This window comes from Pteropus alecto, unplaced genomic scaffold (genome assembly GCF_000325575.1).
Source record: "Pteropus alecto unplaced genomic scaffold, ASM32557v1 scaffold146, whole genome shotgun sequence".
NCBI classification, from domain to species: domain Eukaryota; kingdom Metazoa; phylum Chordata; class Mammalia; order Chiroptera; family Pteropodidae; genus Pteropus; species Pteropus alecto.
This window is the reverse complement of record NW_006442107.1, coordinates 29,486,731-29,501,518: the sequence shown is the minus strand read 5'-3', so window position 1 is coordinate 29,501,518 and position 14,788 is coordinate 29,486,731. Positions and strand designations below refer to the sequence as shown.

Sequence of the window (14,788 nt, the reverse complement as noted above, 5' to 3'; positions counted from 1 at the left end):
CTCTTAAAATATTTTATGTATATAGAAAATATTTTAAGAGAAAACTAGTTTAAATCTTAGGCTTTAATAGCACTATTCCTCACAGTGGCAACATTATTAAATAATGTAGGGCTAGAACATACAACAGTTAAGAACACAATCTTATCTACAAAGGCTATTTATAATAATAGCTTGTTTCTAACCTGGACCTATATTTTTCCATTAGCAGTGGAGTTAAGTCATCAAGATAACAATGCAAAAAGATTGCCATTTTTTGCTTTTCTGAATTCTAAATAACTAAACGTATGTGTAGCAAACCACACAGATCTTGTGCCTAATCCAGGGTATACATCTTGTAATCAGTGCATGAGAATTAATGTTAAACTTGGGCATGTCTGCATTACATTGGCAAAACAAATCACAGCAGTACTCATTGCAAGCCAGTGACCACGGGACTGGAGCTTCCCAGTACATGACTCTCCTTGTTATTGCAAACCTCTCGGACCGTGAACCAGCTCTGGTCATGGCAGCCTTCTCAGCTGTCCGCTGTAGCCTCAGTCAGCCATGGCAGCTCTCCTGACACAAGCCTCCATATTTGGCCATCTGTTCAATGTCATCTCTTAACGCCAAGTGTTAAGAACTGTGCACTCCAGTTCAAGCTGAGCTAGAGAACTCATATGTAGGTCATTCAGTTAAAAAAATACAGTCATTTGTTTACATGGCCTGTTTCATTCTCTTGGCCTCAAGCACTTTGGCAGCTAAACTGGACGACTTCATAACATACAGATCAGCTCTGTGACTTTGGTTTTGCAAAAGCATTAATAACCATAATTCTTTTTAAATATTTTATCATCACTGCTTACATTTTTCACATATTGTGGTGGCTTAATGAGTTTCAGCCTTTCTCAGGAGTGAACCCCAATGTAGAAAGGCTTAATCAGTTCCAACTATAGAGCTGTTGACCAATGATTTTTTTTCTTTTGTACTTTCAGAATGGTCACCTAAGAAGGGGCAGAATATCAAATTACCTGTGAGATGAATTTAGTTCACCATACCATAGAATGTAATTATATGTGAATTTCTGAGGAATTTTTATGATGCAAAAAAAAAAAAAAACCAAAAAAAGATGGATTCACATTTGGAGGAAAAACTTGATAACTTGATTTTAACATTTTAAATTGTGTTAACATAGTATTACATGATAATTAATGATGTGCTATACATTTTTCAGTTTTGTTTAGTCATATTATATAAATGACAATTGCTGTCCAAGTTGCTTTATTCAGCCTTTACTACCCTATTTATTAACTATTTATTGACCAGGAACTATGTTTTTGAATGTCTGACTGACTAGATGCTAAGTAGGAATTTGAAGGAGTTTAGATAGGGCCTAAGCTATTTGTGTGGTAGGAAAAATGAGTAGTTATAATTATGTAGCATATTACTATCAATATATTACAATTATCAGAGTTATTTTTAGCTCTGTGTGTGTCAGACATTGTATAAAGCATTTAGTATCCATTACCTCATTGGTTAGGGCTATTTTCCCCACTTTACCTGGAGGAAATTGAGATTAAAATACAAAACAAGCCCAGTGTGTCACAAATTTGTAGCAAAGATTTGAGCTTATGTCATTTTGACATCAGACTCCCCATTCTTCACTACAACTGTAATCTAAAACTAAGATGCTTGGAAAGTTACCGATGTAAATTTTAAAGCCATAGAGAAATAATCTGTATAGGAGGAGAAATGCTTTCAAGAACTTTTGAAATCTTTAACACGACTAGTTAGCACACTGAGCACGGTCATTCTTATTTGTTCTTGAAAGCCTAAGATATTGAGTTATTCTGGACATTTGAACAATATCCTGTCTCTTCTTAATTCAGACTGGCCTTTCTTTACCAACCTACTGAAAATTATTTTCCAGATAGACATGGTAGCAATTTGCCAAAATAGCGACCCCAGGCACACCATTACATGAATTCCAACCCCTTTGCTTTTAGGAATATATAAAATGAAAGTTTGGGATAATGCCAGGAAATCAACCTAGCCAGAGTTACGTGAACATAAACAACACTGCCCTACTCTTCCCTTCTTGACATTTCTTGTTTTGGGGAGTGAGAGATCATTTTAAGAGGCAGATTCACAATCTTAGAGCCCCCGGTTTTGATGTTTGTTTTCTAAATATTAATCACACGTCTTGCTCAAGAGAATTTTAATAATGCCTAGTTGATATTTGTGGAAGGAAAGTCAGTTAATATCATATGAGTATTTAGATGTCCCAATTTCCGTGGCTATGGCTCTACTCTCCTCCAGAGAAAATATTTTTTGTTTTAAATCATAAACCTTTGAAATACATTAAAAACCAGTCCTGAAATTACTATTATAATTCTCCCCTGAACACCTAGGCTCTGTCAAATGCTGTGCTTTGTTTTATTTGTTTCTAAGTAGATGTCTCTCTCTTTCTCTCTTTTTTTAAATAGTTATTATTTGCTTCATTTGAATGGGTTTCTTTTGGAACAAGATGCTTAAATATATACTTTGATGTACCTCTCTTTATGTTGGAGGGTGGGGCAAAATGAACACATTATATAGTCTTAAAAAATAGTTAGCAATGCTACTTGAAAATTGAGTTACATTTTTCATATATAAAACATATGCCTGTGAGTCACTGGCATGTGCTTTTTATAATTAATAGGTAATGCAGACAGCCTGATGGTCATAAATGAATGTAAATGATCAAAATGTTATAAATGAGGGGCTGAAAGTCCAGTGACTGTTATAGTAGCTTTTTATTTAAATTTACATTTTAATTTACCTTTCAAATGTGTGAAATATTACTAGAATAAGAAACATATATAAACATTGATTTTTTTTTTTTTTTTTTTTGCATTAAACATTTTTAGAAGATCTTCCAGGGTCTTAGTTAAAAGGGGGGGAAAGAAAGACAAATTGGTTTTCCCGAGACATGAAACCAGACGGGTCAGCTCGGCTAATGCAGTTCCTGTGGTTCCCGCAGGCTGTGTGCGCCTCTGGTCTTCCTCTGAGTGGCTCTGCTGATGAAACTTAGCTCTGGCCTTTCTTTTGCTTTTGCTTGAACCTGCATTCTTGTGGGAAGGTAGTATGATTCAGACCACAGAAAAAAAGAATGACCTATTTGGCCCATGCCATAACCTATTTAACCAAATGGGTTTGTTTTCTATTTCTGCCTTCCTCCTGGAACCTGATCACATCTGTGATCAATAGACTGACAGCGAGCGCACGGATACTGCTGCTGATGGAGAGACCACCGCCACTGAGGTTGGTATAATAACTGAGGGTGGCTAGTAGTTACCTAATGAAAATGCTGTGTGTGTGTAGGAGTGGTGGGGGACTCTATATCGAAGAACTTTGCTTATTAGCTTTTAAAGTGGAGATAAATTCTAATTTTAACAGTGCGAATTAAATATATTCTATTGCCTAGAACAGTGGTTCTCAAACTCTGGCCTTCATCAGAATCTTCTGGAGGGCCCCATCTTCCTGTTCTCTTCAGAAGAATGTCTGGGGTGGGAATGGAGAATTTGCATTCGTAATGAGTTCCCAGGAGATGTTGACTGTCAATTTTAGGATCGTATTTGGCTAAACTGATACTTTTTTTAAAAAAGTGTTCACCTATCCCAAATGAGAGGCAGTTTTTGTATGCTAGCTGCGATGAGTGGAGAGGAGCATCATAACTAATTTAATTAGCTTATTGATTAGATACAGATATTTATTTAGCTCCCAAATGGTCAAATAATACTTGTTAAAATAGTAAGACTTCTCTTAACTTATTTTTGTAGGTTGGATATAGTATAAGTCACTCAAAAAATTGAATTCTCTAAGGAAGAAAAATTAACAAATAACTGTTAGTACTTTATTGAAAAAATGTGATCATATGGAAGAGTGATAGGAGAGAGACTATGCTATTATGTATCCTCTATTAAATCTAGGGTACATTAAATATGTGTGTACATGTGTGGCTTATATTGTTTTTCAGATCTTCTCTACCAATAACTAATTAAAATTTCTGTTAAAACAATATTTATCTATAGTAATGAAAGTCAATATATTTATTTCCTAAAATGCTGGCAGTATTTGTTTTTTAACTTAGTGATAATTTTTACTTACACTTGTTTTTTACATAATAATAACAATATTTTCTAGTTGGGTATTTAGAAAGAACTAAAAATATTGTAAATATCTTCAGAAAAACATTTCAAAATGGAGTTTTAAGTTTCTGCCTTTGGAAATGCCAGGGTTCAGTCAAAATCATAATTTTTTAAGTTAAAAATAATATTGTAAAACTTTTTCAGATTCCTTTAAGCAATCATATGTAAATTTATTAAAAGTTAATTTTCTATGCCACAATATAACAAATTACATCTTGATTTTTATAAGAATTATTAGTTACAGGTAGTACATGTTAACGCATTTACTAAATTTCATTGTAATTCTAAGTGCTATAAATGAAAAATACTCTAATAATACTTTAAGTTTATATTGCAATTTAAAGTTTTGTTGTATAACATTTGAGGCATGCAAACAAGTACATGTAACATAGTAGGTTGTGAGGCTTAAAAATAAAATGAAGAGCTGTGAACTCACCTTACACTTATGAAATACCCTATTGCTAACATGGTGTTAGAGTTAGTTACCTGTGTGCTCACTAACACTTGGTAAACAGTTTCCTTTATTTTATTTCAGGAGCCAGAATAACAGTTCAGAGCGGGGCATTCCGGGTAGACAGTCTTGTCCCCTTTGGCAGATAAGGAAACTGAGACCCAGAGAGACTGATTTGTTTATGGCCACTTGCTCAGGCATCTCCTCTCCTCGCCTGTAATTTTACTCTGGGCCTCCTCTGCAGCACAGGGCCATAAAACAGAGGTCCTGGGTCACAGTGCCTTAGGGAAGAAACGCAGCTTTACGACCGCATGCACATGTGGCTTGGCTTAGCTACCTAGTTTTTGGTACTCAGATAGCAGTCCAAGGATTAGACGGGTCCTTAAAATTCGAAAAGTAAAGATAACAAAGTGGCTTTTAGATGAATTCATTGTAATTTTTAAAACCTCAAAAATTATCCTGTCTGCATTTTTTAAAAATGAGGTTAATGTTGATGGTAGTTGATTTTTTTTTTTTTTTAATTTCCTTACTTGCTCCATATCTGCCTTCTCCCTTCCTAAATTGCTTAAGTGTATGGAGTTCAAGAAGTTCCACATTCCAAGAAATTTTTAAGTATGGGAACCTCTGTGTTAAATTCTTTGAGCTTTAGTTCTCTGGTCTACAAATCAGGGATAATAATAGCTAACCTCATAGGATTATTGTGAAGATTCATACATTACAAGGGAGGTCTCGCTATTGGGAAATCATAAACATTCTTATGAATTTTAATTTCAATGGGGCTCCTCACACTTCCTGAAACATTTCTAGTGTTTACTAAGGACAGCTCGCCAAGCCCTTGCTATCACCTCCCAAGCACATGTGTGCACTCATCACACTTGGAATTCTCCAGGATAAAGTGGGAAAGATTCACTGAGCAGGGACTCTTTTGCTCCTATATCCTTATTGTTTCATAATTTGTGTGTGAGAATGTTGTGGTTTGTGTATAAGAATGAAACGGCATTTATATGCAAGAGCAAACTAGTCGCCCTTTTAGGAAGTTTGTATAGGCCATACTTCTTCAGTCTTAAGAGTCACTTGCATGGTAAGACTTTATTTCCCACTCTTTCTTGTTGCTGGCAGTCGGACCAGGAAGAAGATGCAGAGCTCAAGGCACAGGTAGAAAACTAAAAATAAAACAATAGTAAAACCTAGTGTGTGATAAGTCATTGTTCCTCTATGGTGTTCAAATCTTCCAGCATGCTCCATAGCTGGTTACCATGTTGTTGGTGCAGTGTAGAGGATGACATTTGTTCCCGTGACTACCACGTCCCTTACCTTTCCCTTTCTTCTCCACTTTTTCAGAATAGTCTGATTAAGCGAATAAAGGGTGAAAATGTGTATGTCAAACATAGTAATCTTATGTTAGAGGTTGGTATTGGTATATACCAGTGCATGTTTGTGTGTGTTGATTTCTTTTTGTGGTATACCTGGGGGCTCATATCATGATGCATGAACTGTGTGCTCTCACCTATGAATAAGTGGGGATGACTTCTCACTTTACTCTGATTTCCTTCCTCTTTCTTTTCCTGTGTGTGTATTTATTTTAATTCTGTCTGTTACATGTGAATTTACATGTGAATTACACACTTTACAGTTTATCTTTAAAACTCTTGATTTTTATGCTTGCGTGAACTAGATTTTTTTTTCCTCTTTCTTCCTTGGAAATATCACATTTTCACCAGAGTGTTTGTTGTAGTGTCATGAGCCGTGATCAGTAATGAAATTGACATTACTTTTTTTAAAAAAAAGAGCTCAAAAGGGAAAATAAGTATAAAACACTGACTGTTGGATTCTTTATGTTCTGAATATAGGAACTAGATAAAACTCAAGACGACCTGATGAAACATCAAACCAATATTAGTGAGCTGAAAAGAACCTTTTTAGAAACCTCCACAGACACTGCCATCATGAACGAATGGGAAAAGAGGCTTTCTACCTCCCCAGTGCGACTAGCAGCCAGGCAGGAGGATGCGCCCATGATTGAACCGCTTGTACCTGAAGAGGTCAGTATTCAGGCTGTGGGTTGCAATTGTCTTCTGTTCACTAGCCTCACTTCTCTATAGGGGCTGCAACTGGGGAAAGGAATTGGCAAGCTTCTGGGTAGAGAATCTCACTACTTGTCAATGTGTAACCTGAGCTGACATGCTCAGTGCGCTAAAGAAAAACTGCAAAGTAAAATGATTAGGTGGCTAAGGAGTGAGTCAGTCACATCAAATGGTGCTTGGAGTGAACATGCCACAGGGACCTGTAGTGTCCATTGGCTTATTCTAACCATAAACCTAGATTTCACAGCTGGGAGAAATTGATATATACTATCTTAATGAACTGATACTTTTCTGCACATGCTTCTGCTACATTAAGAAATGCCCTAAAAACACTAAATGTTTCTTATCAATTGCAAGATGAGGCCTACGAGGTCGGCTAATGTTTTACTAAATAGTGATCTGAAGTTGATAGCATTTCAGGGCATATTTTATTCTGGGAATACTATATCAGACTTTTATTGGTATAATTAGTATTTTTATTTATAACTGATTTTTTATACATATAACTGATTATTTTAACTGATTTATAACCAATTTTATTTGATTTTCAATAGGGGAAAATGAGGTCAGAGTATCTTTTTAAATAAAAAGCTTTCATATAGGAAAGTTCTTTGTAAATTACTGTCAGAGTAATTTACAGGATTTAGCTGGATTGAATACTTCGAGGTTCCCATTGTTTGGGACCCACAAATGGCAATGGTGTTAATCTCTTCTTGAACCTTAGACATCATCTTGCATTATCTGTCTTTCAAAAGAAGCAGTATTTTAAAACTGCATGTTTCTAGCATCGTATTGATTAATTTCTTATCAAGACTGCTTTATTGTGAGATATTTGTCCAGGAAGCAGAAACAAAAGAAAATTAAAACTTAGGCCTTTATGAGAAAAAAATTCTTTAAACAGTATTTTACATGAAATGCTCAGATCCTTGTAGTGAAGAGAAGAAAGTAATTACACTTATTTTGGTTATTTTCTAAACTTCCTTTGAAAGCTATTTATCGAAAGTGACCACAATCATTATGTTCTTGACAATTCCAATCTCAGCTAAAAAGTGACAAAGTTATATATCCATTCAAATTACTTAGAAAAAAGTGTCCTTTTATGCAGAATAAATGAAAAGTACTATTACCAAAGTACTCTCGTACCATTAAATACCAATTTCATTCAGATGGAGCTGTAAGAGTCAAAAATTTCACATTCAGATTGATTTAAATATTGTAGTCCCTGTATTAAGAGTACCACTTGTTAGTTATGATCATAAAAAATGTCATTGTAATTGGTCAAGTTTGGCTTACCCTATGTCAACTATCTCTGTTGGAAATAAAGATCATTTTGGTTCTGAAGATGGCAGATACTAGACTAAGTTACAACAACACGAAATAAATAGCCACCAAAAATTATACAAACCAAAAAAGCCAGTCCTCTCTTCCCAGTCTGTTAATAAGGGAAATGATAGGTGGTAGCCACTTTGAATAGAAGTTTAGGTGGTAGCTTAGAGAAGTTAAAGTTTGGTACTGATAAACAGGGACTTTAGAAGTCTACTCTATTAGACTTGTTAAAAAAAGTATTTTTTATTTATTAAATCCTCTGATTCTTAGAGAATGACGGTGATGAACCCAAAGAACATTAATAGCTTAAAAAGGTGATACTTTGAACACACTGTACTTTCCTCGGATGTTACTGCCTTTTTTGTGTTTAGTGCAGAGAAATTGCAGTACACACAAGAAAGGGGTTTTTTGTTGTTGTTGTACTTGTTGTTTTTGTTTTTTAATGATAAAGGATGGAAACATGTCCTCTACAGAAGAGTAAAGCAGTTTGGTTATTTAGACTGGAAAAGACCAATAACTGGCTTAGTAACTGCTTTCAAGTGTCTGCTAAGTTGTTATGCCGAGGCCGTACCTCAGTGCTCCACTACCATCGTGAAAAGAGGAAATTGTAGAAAGAACTTGACTAGACGTAAGGAACTTCTTAAAAACAAGGCTAATTAATTAACCCTGGTTGTCAAAGATGTAGCTCTGAAAAGCTTCAAGCCCTAGAGAAAGAGAAGATCCCTTTGGAGTGGTCAGTGCTCTGCTCACTTCCCTCGACATTAGGGCAGGGGAGAGTGACCTAGGGGACTCTTTGGACCATTGTCCAGGACTCTTGATGACACCCAAATTTATAGACCATTTGAGGGCCCTGGAGAAAGTCCCACGAACAACCCAGAAAATTCTTGTGCTCTAAATTCTTGCCAATTTGTATGTTTTTTTATTTGTTTTATGAAAAGCACAGAAGAGAGTTTTATCGTCCCAGCTAGGCATATACAAATCATATTTGTTTACAAACATAACCAAAAGGTTTTTATTTTGGAGGGGAGGTATTTTTGTGAGTAAATTCTTAATATGATATCATCCTCTTATTTATCATGTTCCACTTTAAGTAAACAGTAATTGACTGGTTTAGAAAGAAGTCCAATTATTTTTAAAAGGAAATATGTAATTTAATTTTTAAAAGTGACGTCCCAAATAAAGTAATACTGTTTGTATCAGAGGGTGAAGAAACTTCGATTCAGTGGCCCCAAGCCTAGTTGGATTTCTTTGATGACATATAAATTTTTTTGGTGACATATTGATTTCAAGTATATAATCAATCTACTATATACTTGAAACTAATAATAAAATAAAAATTTTAAAAGTTGTGGGAAAAAAATCTAATGCCCTCTGATTTTTATTGTGACCATGTTTTTTCTATGGTCATTGACTCCTAAGTAAATCTATTTCTATCAAAAGCTACTGATTTATGAACAATTAGAAGAAAATTAGGAATTATAAATGTAAATAATGAGCTAGTAATGGTGATGATACTCTAAGAATATTATGTATATTTACTATAAAATGGGAATTTTATTGCAAATGGTTTCAAGTTTCAATTATTTGAGATAATAGCAGACAAACAGCAAGGATGACCCCAAGCAATAAATAATAGCAAATCCTCATTAACTTTTGAAAATAAACTCACATACAGGGGCCAGCAGACATAGGAAGGGTAGATGTATAGTATGTGAAGGATTGCAGGTACATCTTCTGTGCAGAAATATTTCCCATCACAGCCTTTTGTGATGTACCTGGGCCCAGTCCACATTAGAGGTATGTTCCCTTGTGGTTACTTGAATAGTAAGTTTCCAAAACCCAACCAAAATGCAGTTCCCGTTGGCACTTGTGCAGTGCCAGTATTGTTGTTTTTGTTAACATACCTAGTTTTATAGGCATATAAGCTTAGCACAGTCAATCCTCCTTATTTGTGGATTTCATATTTGCAGATTTACCTACTTGCTAAAATTATTGTAGCTCTAAAATCAGTATTAACAGTACTTTCAGTCATTCACAGACAGGCGTGGAGTTGTGAAAACTTCAAGTGGCTCATTGTCCACATTCCCAGCTGAGGATGAAGAGTGTGTTCTGCTCTCTTATTTCAGCTCTCATACTGTAAACAGGTGTCCTTTTCACAGCCTATTCAGTGCCACATTTTTGCTTTTTTGTGTTTTTTGTTGGTGATTTTTCTGTTTAAAATGGCCCCAAGGCATACTACTGAAGTGCCGCTAAGCAGGAGAAGGCTGTGATGTGCTGTGTGGGAAACCAGGTGTGTTAGTTAAAGTGTCATTCAGGAATAAGTTAGAGTGCTGTTGGTTGTGAGTTCAATGTAGATGGAGCAATAATATATGTTAAATAAAAGCTTTTTTAGCAGAAACATAAGACAAAGTTATATATTGACCAGTTGATGAAAATATTATGACCAGAGGCTCACGGGAACCTAACCCTGTATTCCCCTAGAGGACAGTGGTTCAGTATTCACTAATTCGTTGTTCACAGTGACTTTATGAATATAACTACCATAAATAACTAGAATCGATTCTATTTTTGCATTTGTCTGCTTTCTGGTCCAGCTCTACTTTTGCTATTCAGGTCTTAGATGGTCTTCAAATTGGACAAAATAATACATTCATGAAAGATCATCTTTTTATGGATAGGGAGAATTATCTCCATTCTCTGAATCTGACTTCTGTGATTTTCTGTCCTGGCCTTGGGGTGCAACTCTAAGTGCATATTAAAATTATCTATGGGAAATTTTTAAAATACTGATGTCTGGGTTCTACATCAGAATCTGATTTAAGTAGTCTGCGTCGTACCCCATGCATCACTATTATTTAAAATCTCTTCGCATAATTCTAATGCACAACCCAGTTTGAGAACCCTTAGCCCAAGCAGAAATGAGTGGCACCGCTATATGGAAACCCTTAATTCCCCAAAGAGCAAGTACACCTCTGAATTTTGAAGGCCAGCGTAGGACCTTGTTTCCCAATTATGATATAGAGGTGAATGTTTAAGTTAGTAAACAAAATGGTTGGGATATACATCTGACTCTGTTCTAACCCATTATATAAGTAAATGTTTTTCAATTATCAACTTTTCTTTATCAGTACCTCTTCCCTTCTCTTTAGCTGAACTAACTGGGTTGGATTGACCATATATATAATTTAATTCTAAAATCGATCCCATTAGTTGCTCTTTACCATTACTGGACATACCCAGTTCTGAATGCAGACAATATTGACATGTTTAGTTACAGACACAGACCTTTGTGAAATTAAGTGATGTCAGGTGACAGGATGTGCTGAAAACCACCGTTTTCCTGCTGTTATTGTTCTTTTAAGCTTTCATCTTAGGAAAAAGTGATTATAATTAAAAAGCCTAGCAGTGGTATTCTGAAAAGTACCTATAATTTTGACCCTTCTTTCTTGTTTCTTACTCCTGTTTGAAAAAGAGGCTATGATTGAAAGTAAAACAAAAATTCACATTTAATGATTCTACGTGGTAGATTTTGTCTCTTCCAATACCTTTCTCCAAATTGGGGCAGAACAGGGATTTTTTTTTTCTATTGAAAATGTCTTAATTTGTTCATATGTCTTAAAGGACATATGAAAATGACGCTATCAAAATCTGTCAGTAGGTTCCTCAGAAGAATATTCCAGATACTCCTTTATAACCTCTTGTAGGCAAAGAATTAAATGTGGTACTGACAAATTTATAGACACACAGGAATTTTAAATAGATCTCATAAAGTTATATTGTTAACAACTATAGAATTTATTTTAAAAGCTCCATTCTTCTAGAAACTTTGAACCTTCCGTTAATATTTTTTAGCTTCCTCTTCCACAGTATCCTTTCCATCTGTGGGTCTGTACACTGTGCATGGAGACAGGCTCACTCAAATTATGCCAGTTTAATACCAACGAGAAAAAAGTATATAGAAGGCAAAAAACTAATTCTAACATATTTACCTTAATGTTTCTTAATTTTGTATGTTAAAGATAAGCATGATTTGAAATACTTAGTTTTTCACTAAGATATTTTGAAACTGACTTTTTAAAATTATTCATGTTTTCAAAGTTCATATAAAGCTATAACCTTGAGTATATTTTATGTTTATTTGTGGAGCAATAAAGACTTAGTCTAGGCATAACTGAGTTTATTCAATTTAGTAGCTAATGCAGTGATCCGTGTGTATTTCTTTCTTTATTAAGCAACACTTGAATGGAGAATACAACCAAGTATTTGTCAGAAATAAAAATGAGGATTTATTCCTACCTTAATTTTAAAGAAAAATCTTAGCATTTTCTTTTAATATTCACTTTTATGGTGCTGCAAAAGACTGACATAGACACTGTTCAATATTAAGACACTGTACTGCTCTTTCATATTCTGTGTTTGTAGAAATGAAAAATGTTTGAGTCATACAAACCCGAGTTTCAGAAAATCGTGTTACTTTTTGGAAATAGCCATTCAACTTTGCGGTGGTTTCAGACCATTTTTCAAATTAATAAACAATAATTTACTTCTTCAGAAAAAAAAAATGAATGACTATTATATGTATAGCACAGTGAAAGAACTCTCATCCTAACTTGCCTTTTTGGAAACTGTCTACTTCCTCTTCTCCAACCCAACCCCCTTTATTCAAACAGACCAAAGAAGAAAGAGAGATTTCTGAAAAAGTTATATTTTTGCAGCAAGGAAGCTCTCCATTCCTTGAGTCTCAGGTAAAAAAGAAACATAAAAGAATTTTCCAAGAGGGAATTGCTCTTCAGATTTCAGTTTCATTAAAATATCTTTAGTTTTTGTTTTCCTTTTAAAATTAACCTTGTTTAAAACTAAGGTAGGTATATCATTTTTGCTTAGATTCTGGGGATGGGAAAAAGGAATTTTCTTACTATTGTAGTTATCAGTTGGCCATCATTTCTTTATGGCTTTTGCTCCTCGGTGGTTATATCTATGTGTGGTCATCGAAGCATTATGATTATACTTTCTAATAATAATGTTTGGACTTTTTACTGTCTGTTTTACCCATAGAGTGATGCTAATTTAGATGATACTAATTTGGATTTTGAAAGTTCTGAACTTGTATTGGTTTTCCCACTAGCCAAGTGCGATAAAGAAAATGCGCGAAGGAGACTCTGCAGGCTCTGTGGTTACCTCTCAACAAATCATTTTCCAGAAAACTGCCCCATCAACCCTAGAGGTCATTTTTCAATTCATTTCATTTAATCCAGCACCAACACGTAGATGAATCTACAATCTTTTTTCTTAAGGCACACATATTTCTAGATTCAAGTGTTCAGATAATGATAAAAATGAAAGTAGAAAACATATCAGTTTAAAATGTAAACCAAGGCGCTCATCTGGTTTGACTTCTCTTTTCTCTGTAATCTATTAGACTGGTCAACTGCTGGTGACATCCTATTAGGCTTCCCAAATGCAAAAGTTTCCTATCATTTCTTCTGTTCTATTGGAACAAACACCAAGGAAAGTTGCAAAGAAAGTACTGAGATGATGAACTTTGATTGTAAATAAAGTTGGAACACTTTATCAACCACTATAGCCCGTTTGTAAGAGGCTCCAACAATGTCCCAACAGTGAGAAATATTTCATTACAATGTCTTCAATGCAGACACACTCAATATTTATTGGCTAATAAGTGCAGTAGTGGATTTGATCTCCTATATAAGGAAGTATAATTTACGAACATGGAAAATAGTGTTCATAGAAATTTGTGGAATGCTGGCAAGTCCTTTGTGAGAATAACAGATATGAACTGTTAAAAGTATTGCATTTAATGTGGAAAACTATATTTTTGTGTCAACACAAGTAAAACGAAATAACTTGTACAGATGCTTCAATAATGTTATTTAATCTTGAAATACGAAATAATCAGACATTTAGCGTGAGATCAAATATATTTCTTGCAAAATTTACCAGCAAAGTATGTTTCCATTTAAAGAAATCTGAAATTGCAGCTCTACTTTCAGGCCATATTCCAAATTGAAAGTTTGAGTTTATGAATTTCAGATGAGAAGAGATTGCAGCCATAATTATTAGATAATAACACCAGCCTGTGCAATCACATCACAGACCTCAATGTAGCTCTTGCCCTGATTTTCTTAAAGGATTCTTATTTTAGAAATGAAATACCATCAGAATTTCTAATTTAGCTTTTATATTTCAAATATAGGGCACAGAGGATTGGGTTATTGTAGACAAAATACCTACTGAGGTAGTTGATGGTGATTCGAGAAAGATTGTGACTTACAAAGTGGTGACTGTGAGCAGTAAAACTGGTGACATCCCCGCCGACGTGTTAAGATTTAGTGCCATGGAAATGCAGAGCTTTGATGACTTGGCCCAAGAAATGCAATTGAAAGAAGAAAGCAAACAGAAAATATACACCTTAGGAAAATCCTATGATACTGTGTCCGGAAAAATCGTTACTATGACTGGAAAAGCCAAAGAGGGGGAGAAGGGAGTGCAACCCTCCACCCTTGAAGCGCTTCAGAAAATGGAGTCTGTGAAGATCATCCCTGTCATGACAGAGTATGAGGTCCTGGAGGCCATCGCTGATGAGAAATCCAAGAGAGGACCCGAAGTCCATACTCCAAAGCGGAGATTGTCAGAGTCCCTGGCTCCCATCAAGGAAGCCGAGTCCCGGCGCCAGAGTCCTGAAGAGGAAGACCTCAAGAAGGCGCAGATACTGGGGAGGGACGCGGCTCTGCACACAGGCC

The 14,788-nt window shown here is 35.2% G+C and overlaps 1 protein-coding gene across 4 annotated transcripts in view; it reads left to right on the top strand.

Moving 5' to 3' along the window:
• EPB41L3 (erythrocyte membrane protein band 4.1 like 3) overlaps positions 1 to 14,788 on the top strand; it is a 217,473-nt gene that overhangs the window by 196,021 nt on the left and 6,664 nt on the right. For all 4 annotated transcript variants that reach the window (XM_015595790.2, XM_006920069.3, XM_025038693.1 and 1 more), the window contains 2 exons: positions 3,226 to 3,279; positions 6,468 to 6,659. In XM_015595790.2, the coding sequence (XP_015451276.1) occupies positions 3,226 to 3,279; positions 6,468 to 6,659 (246 nt within the window). The remainder of the gene's footprint in view (positions 1 to 3,225; positions 3,280 to 6,467; positions 6,660 to 14,788) is intronic.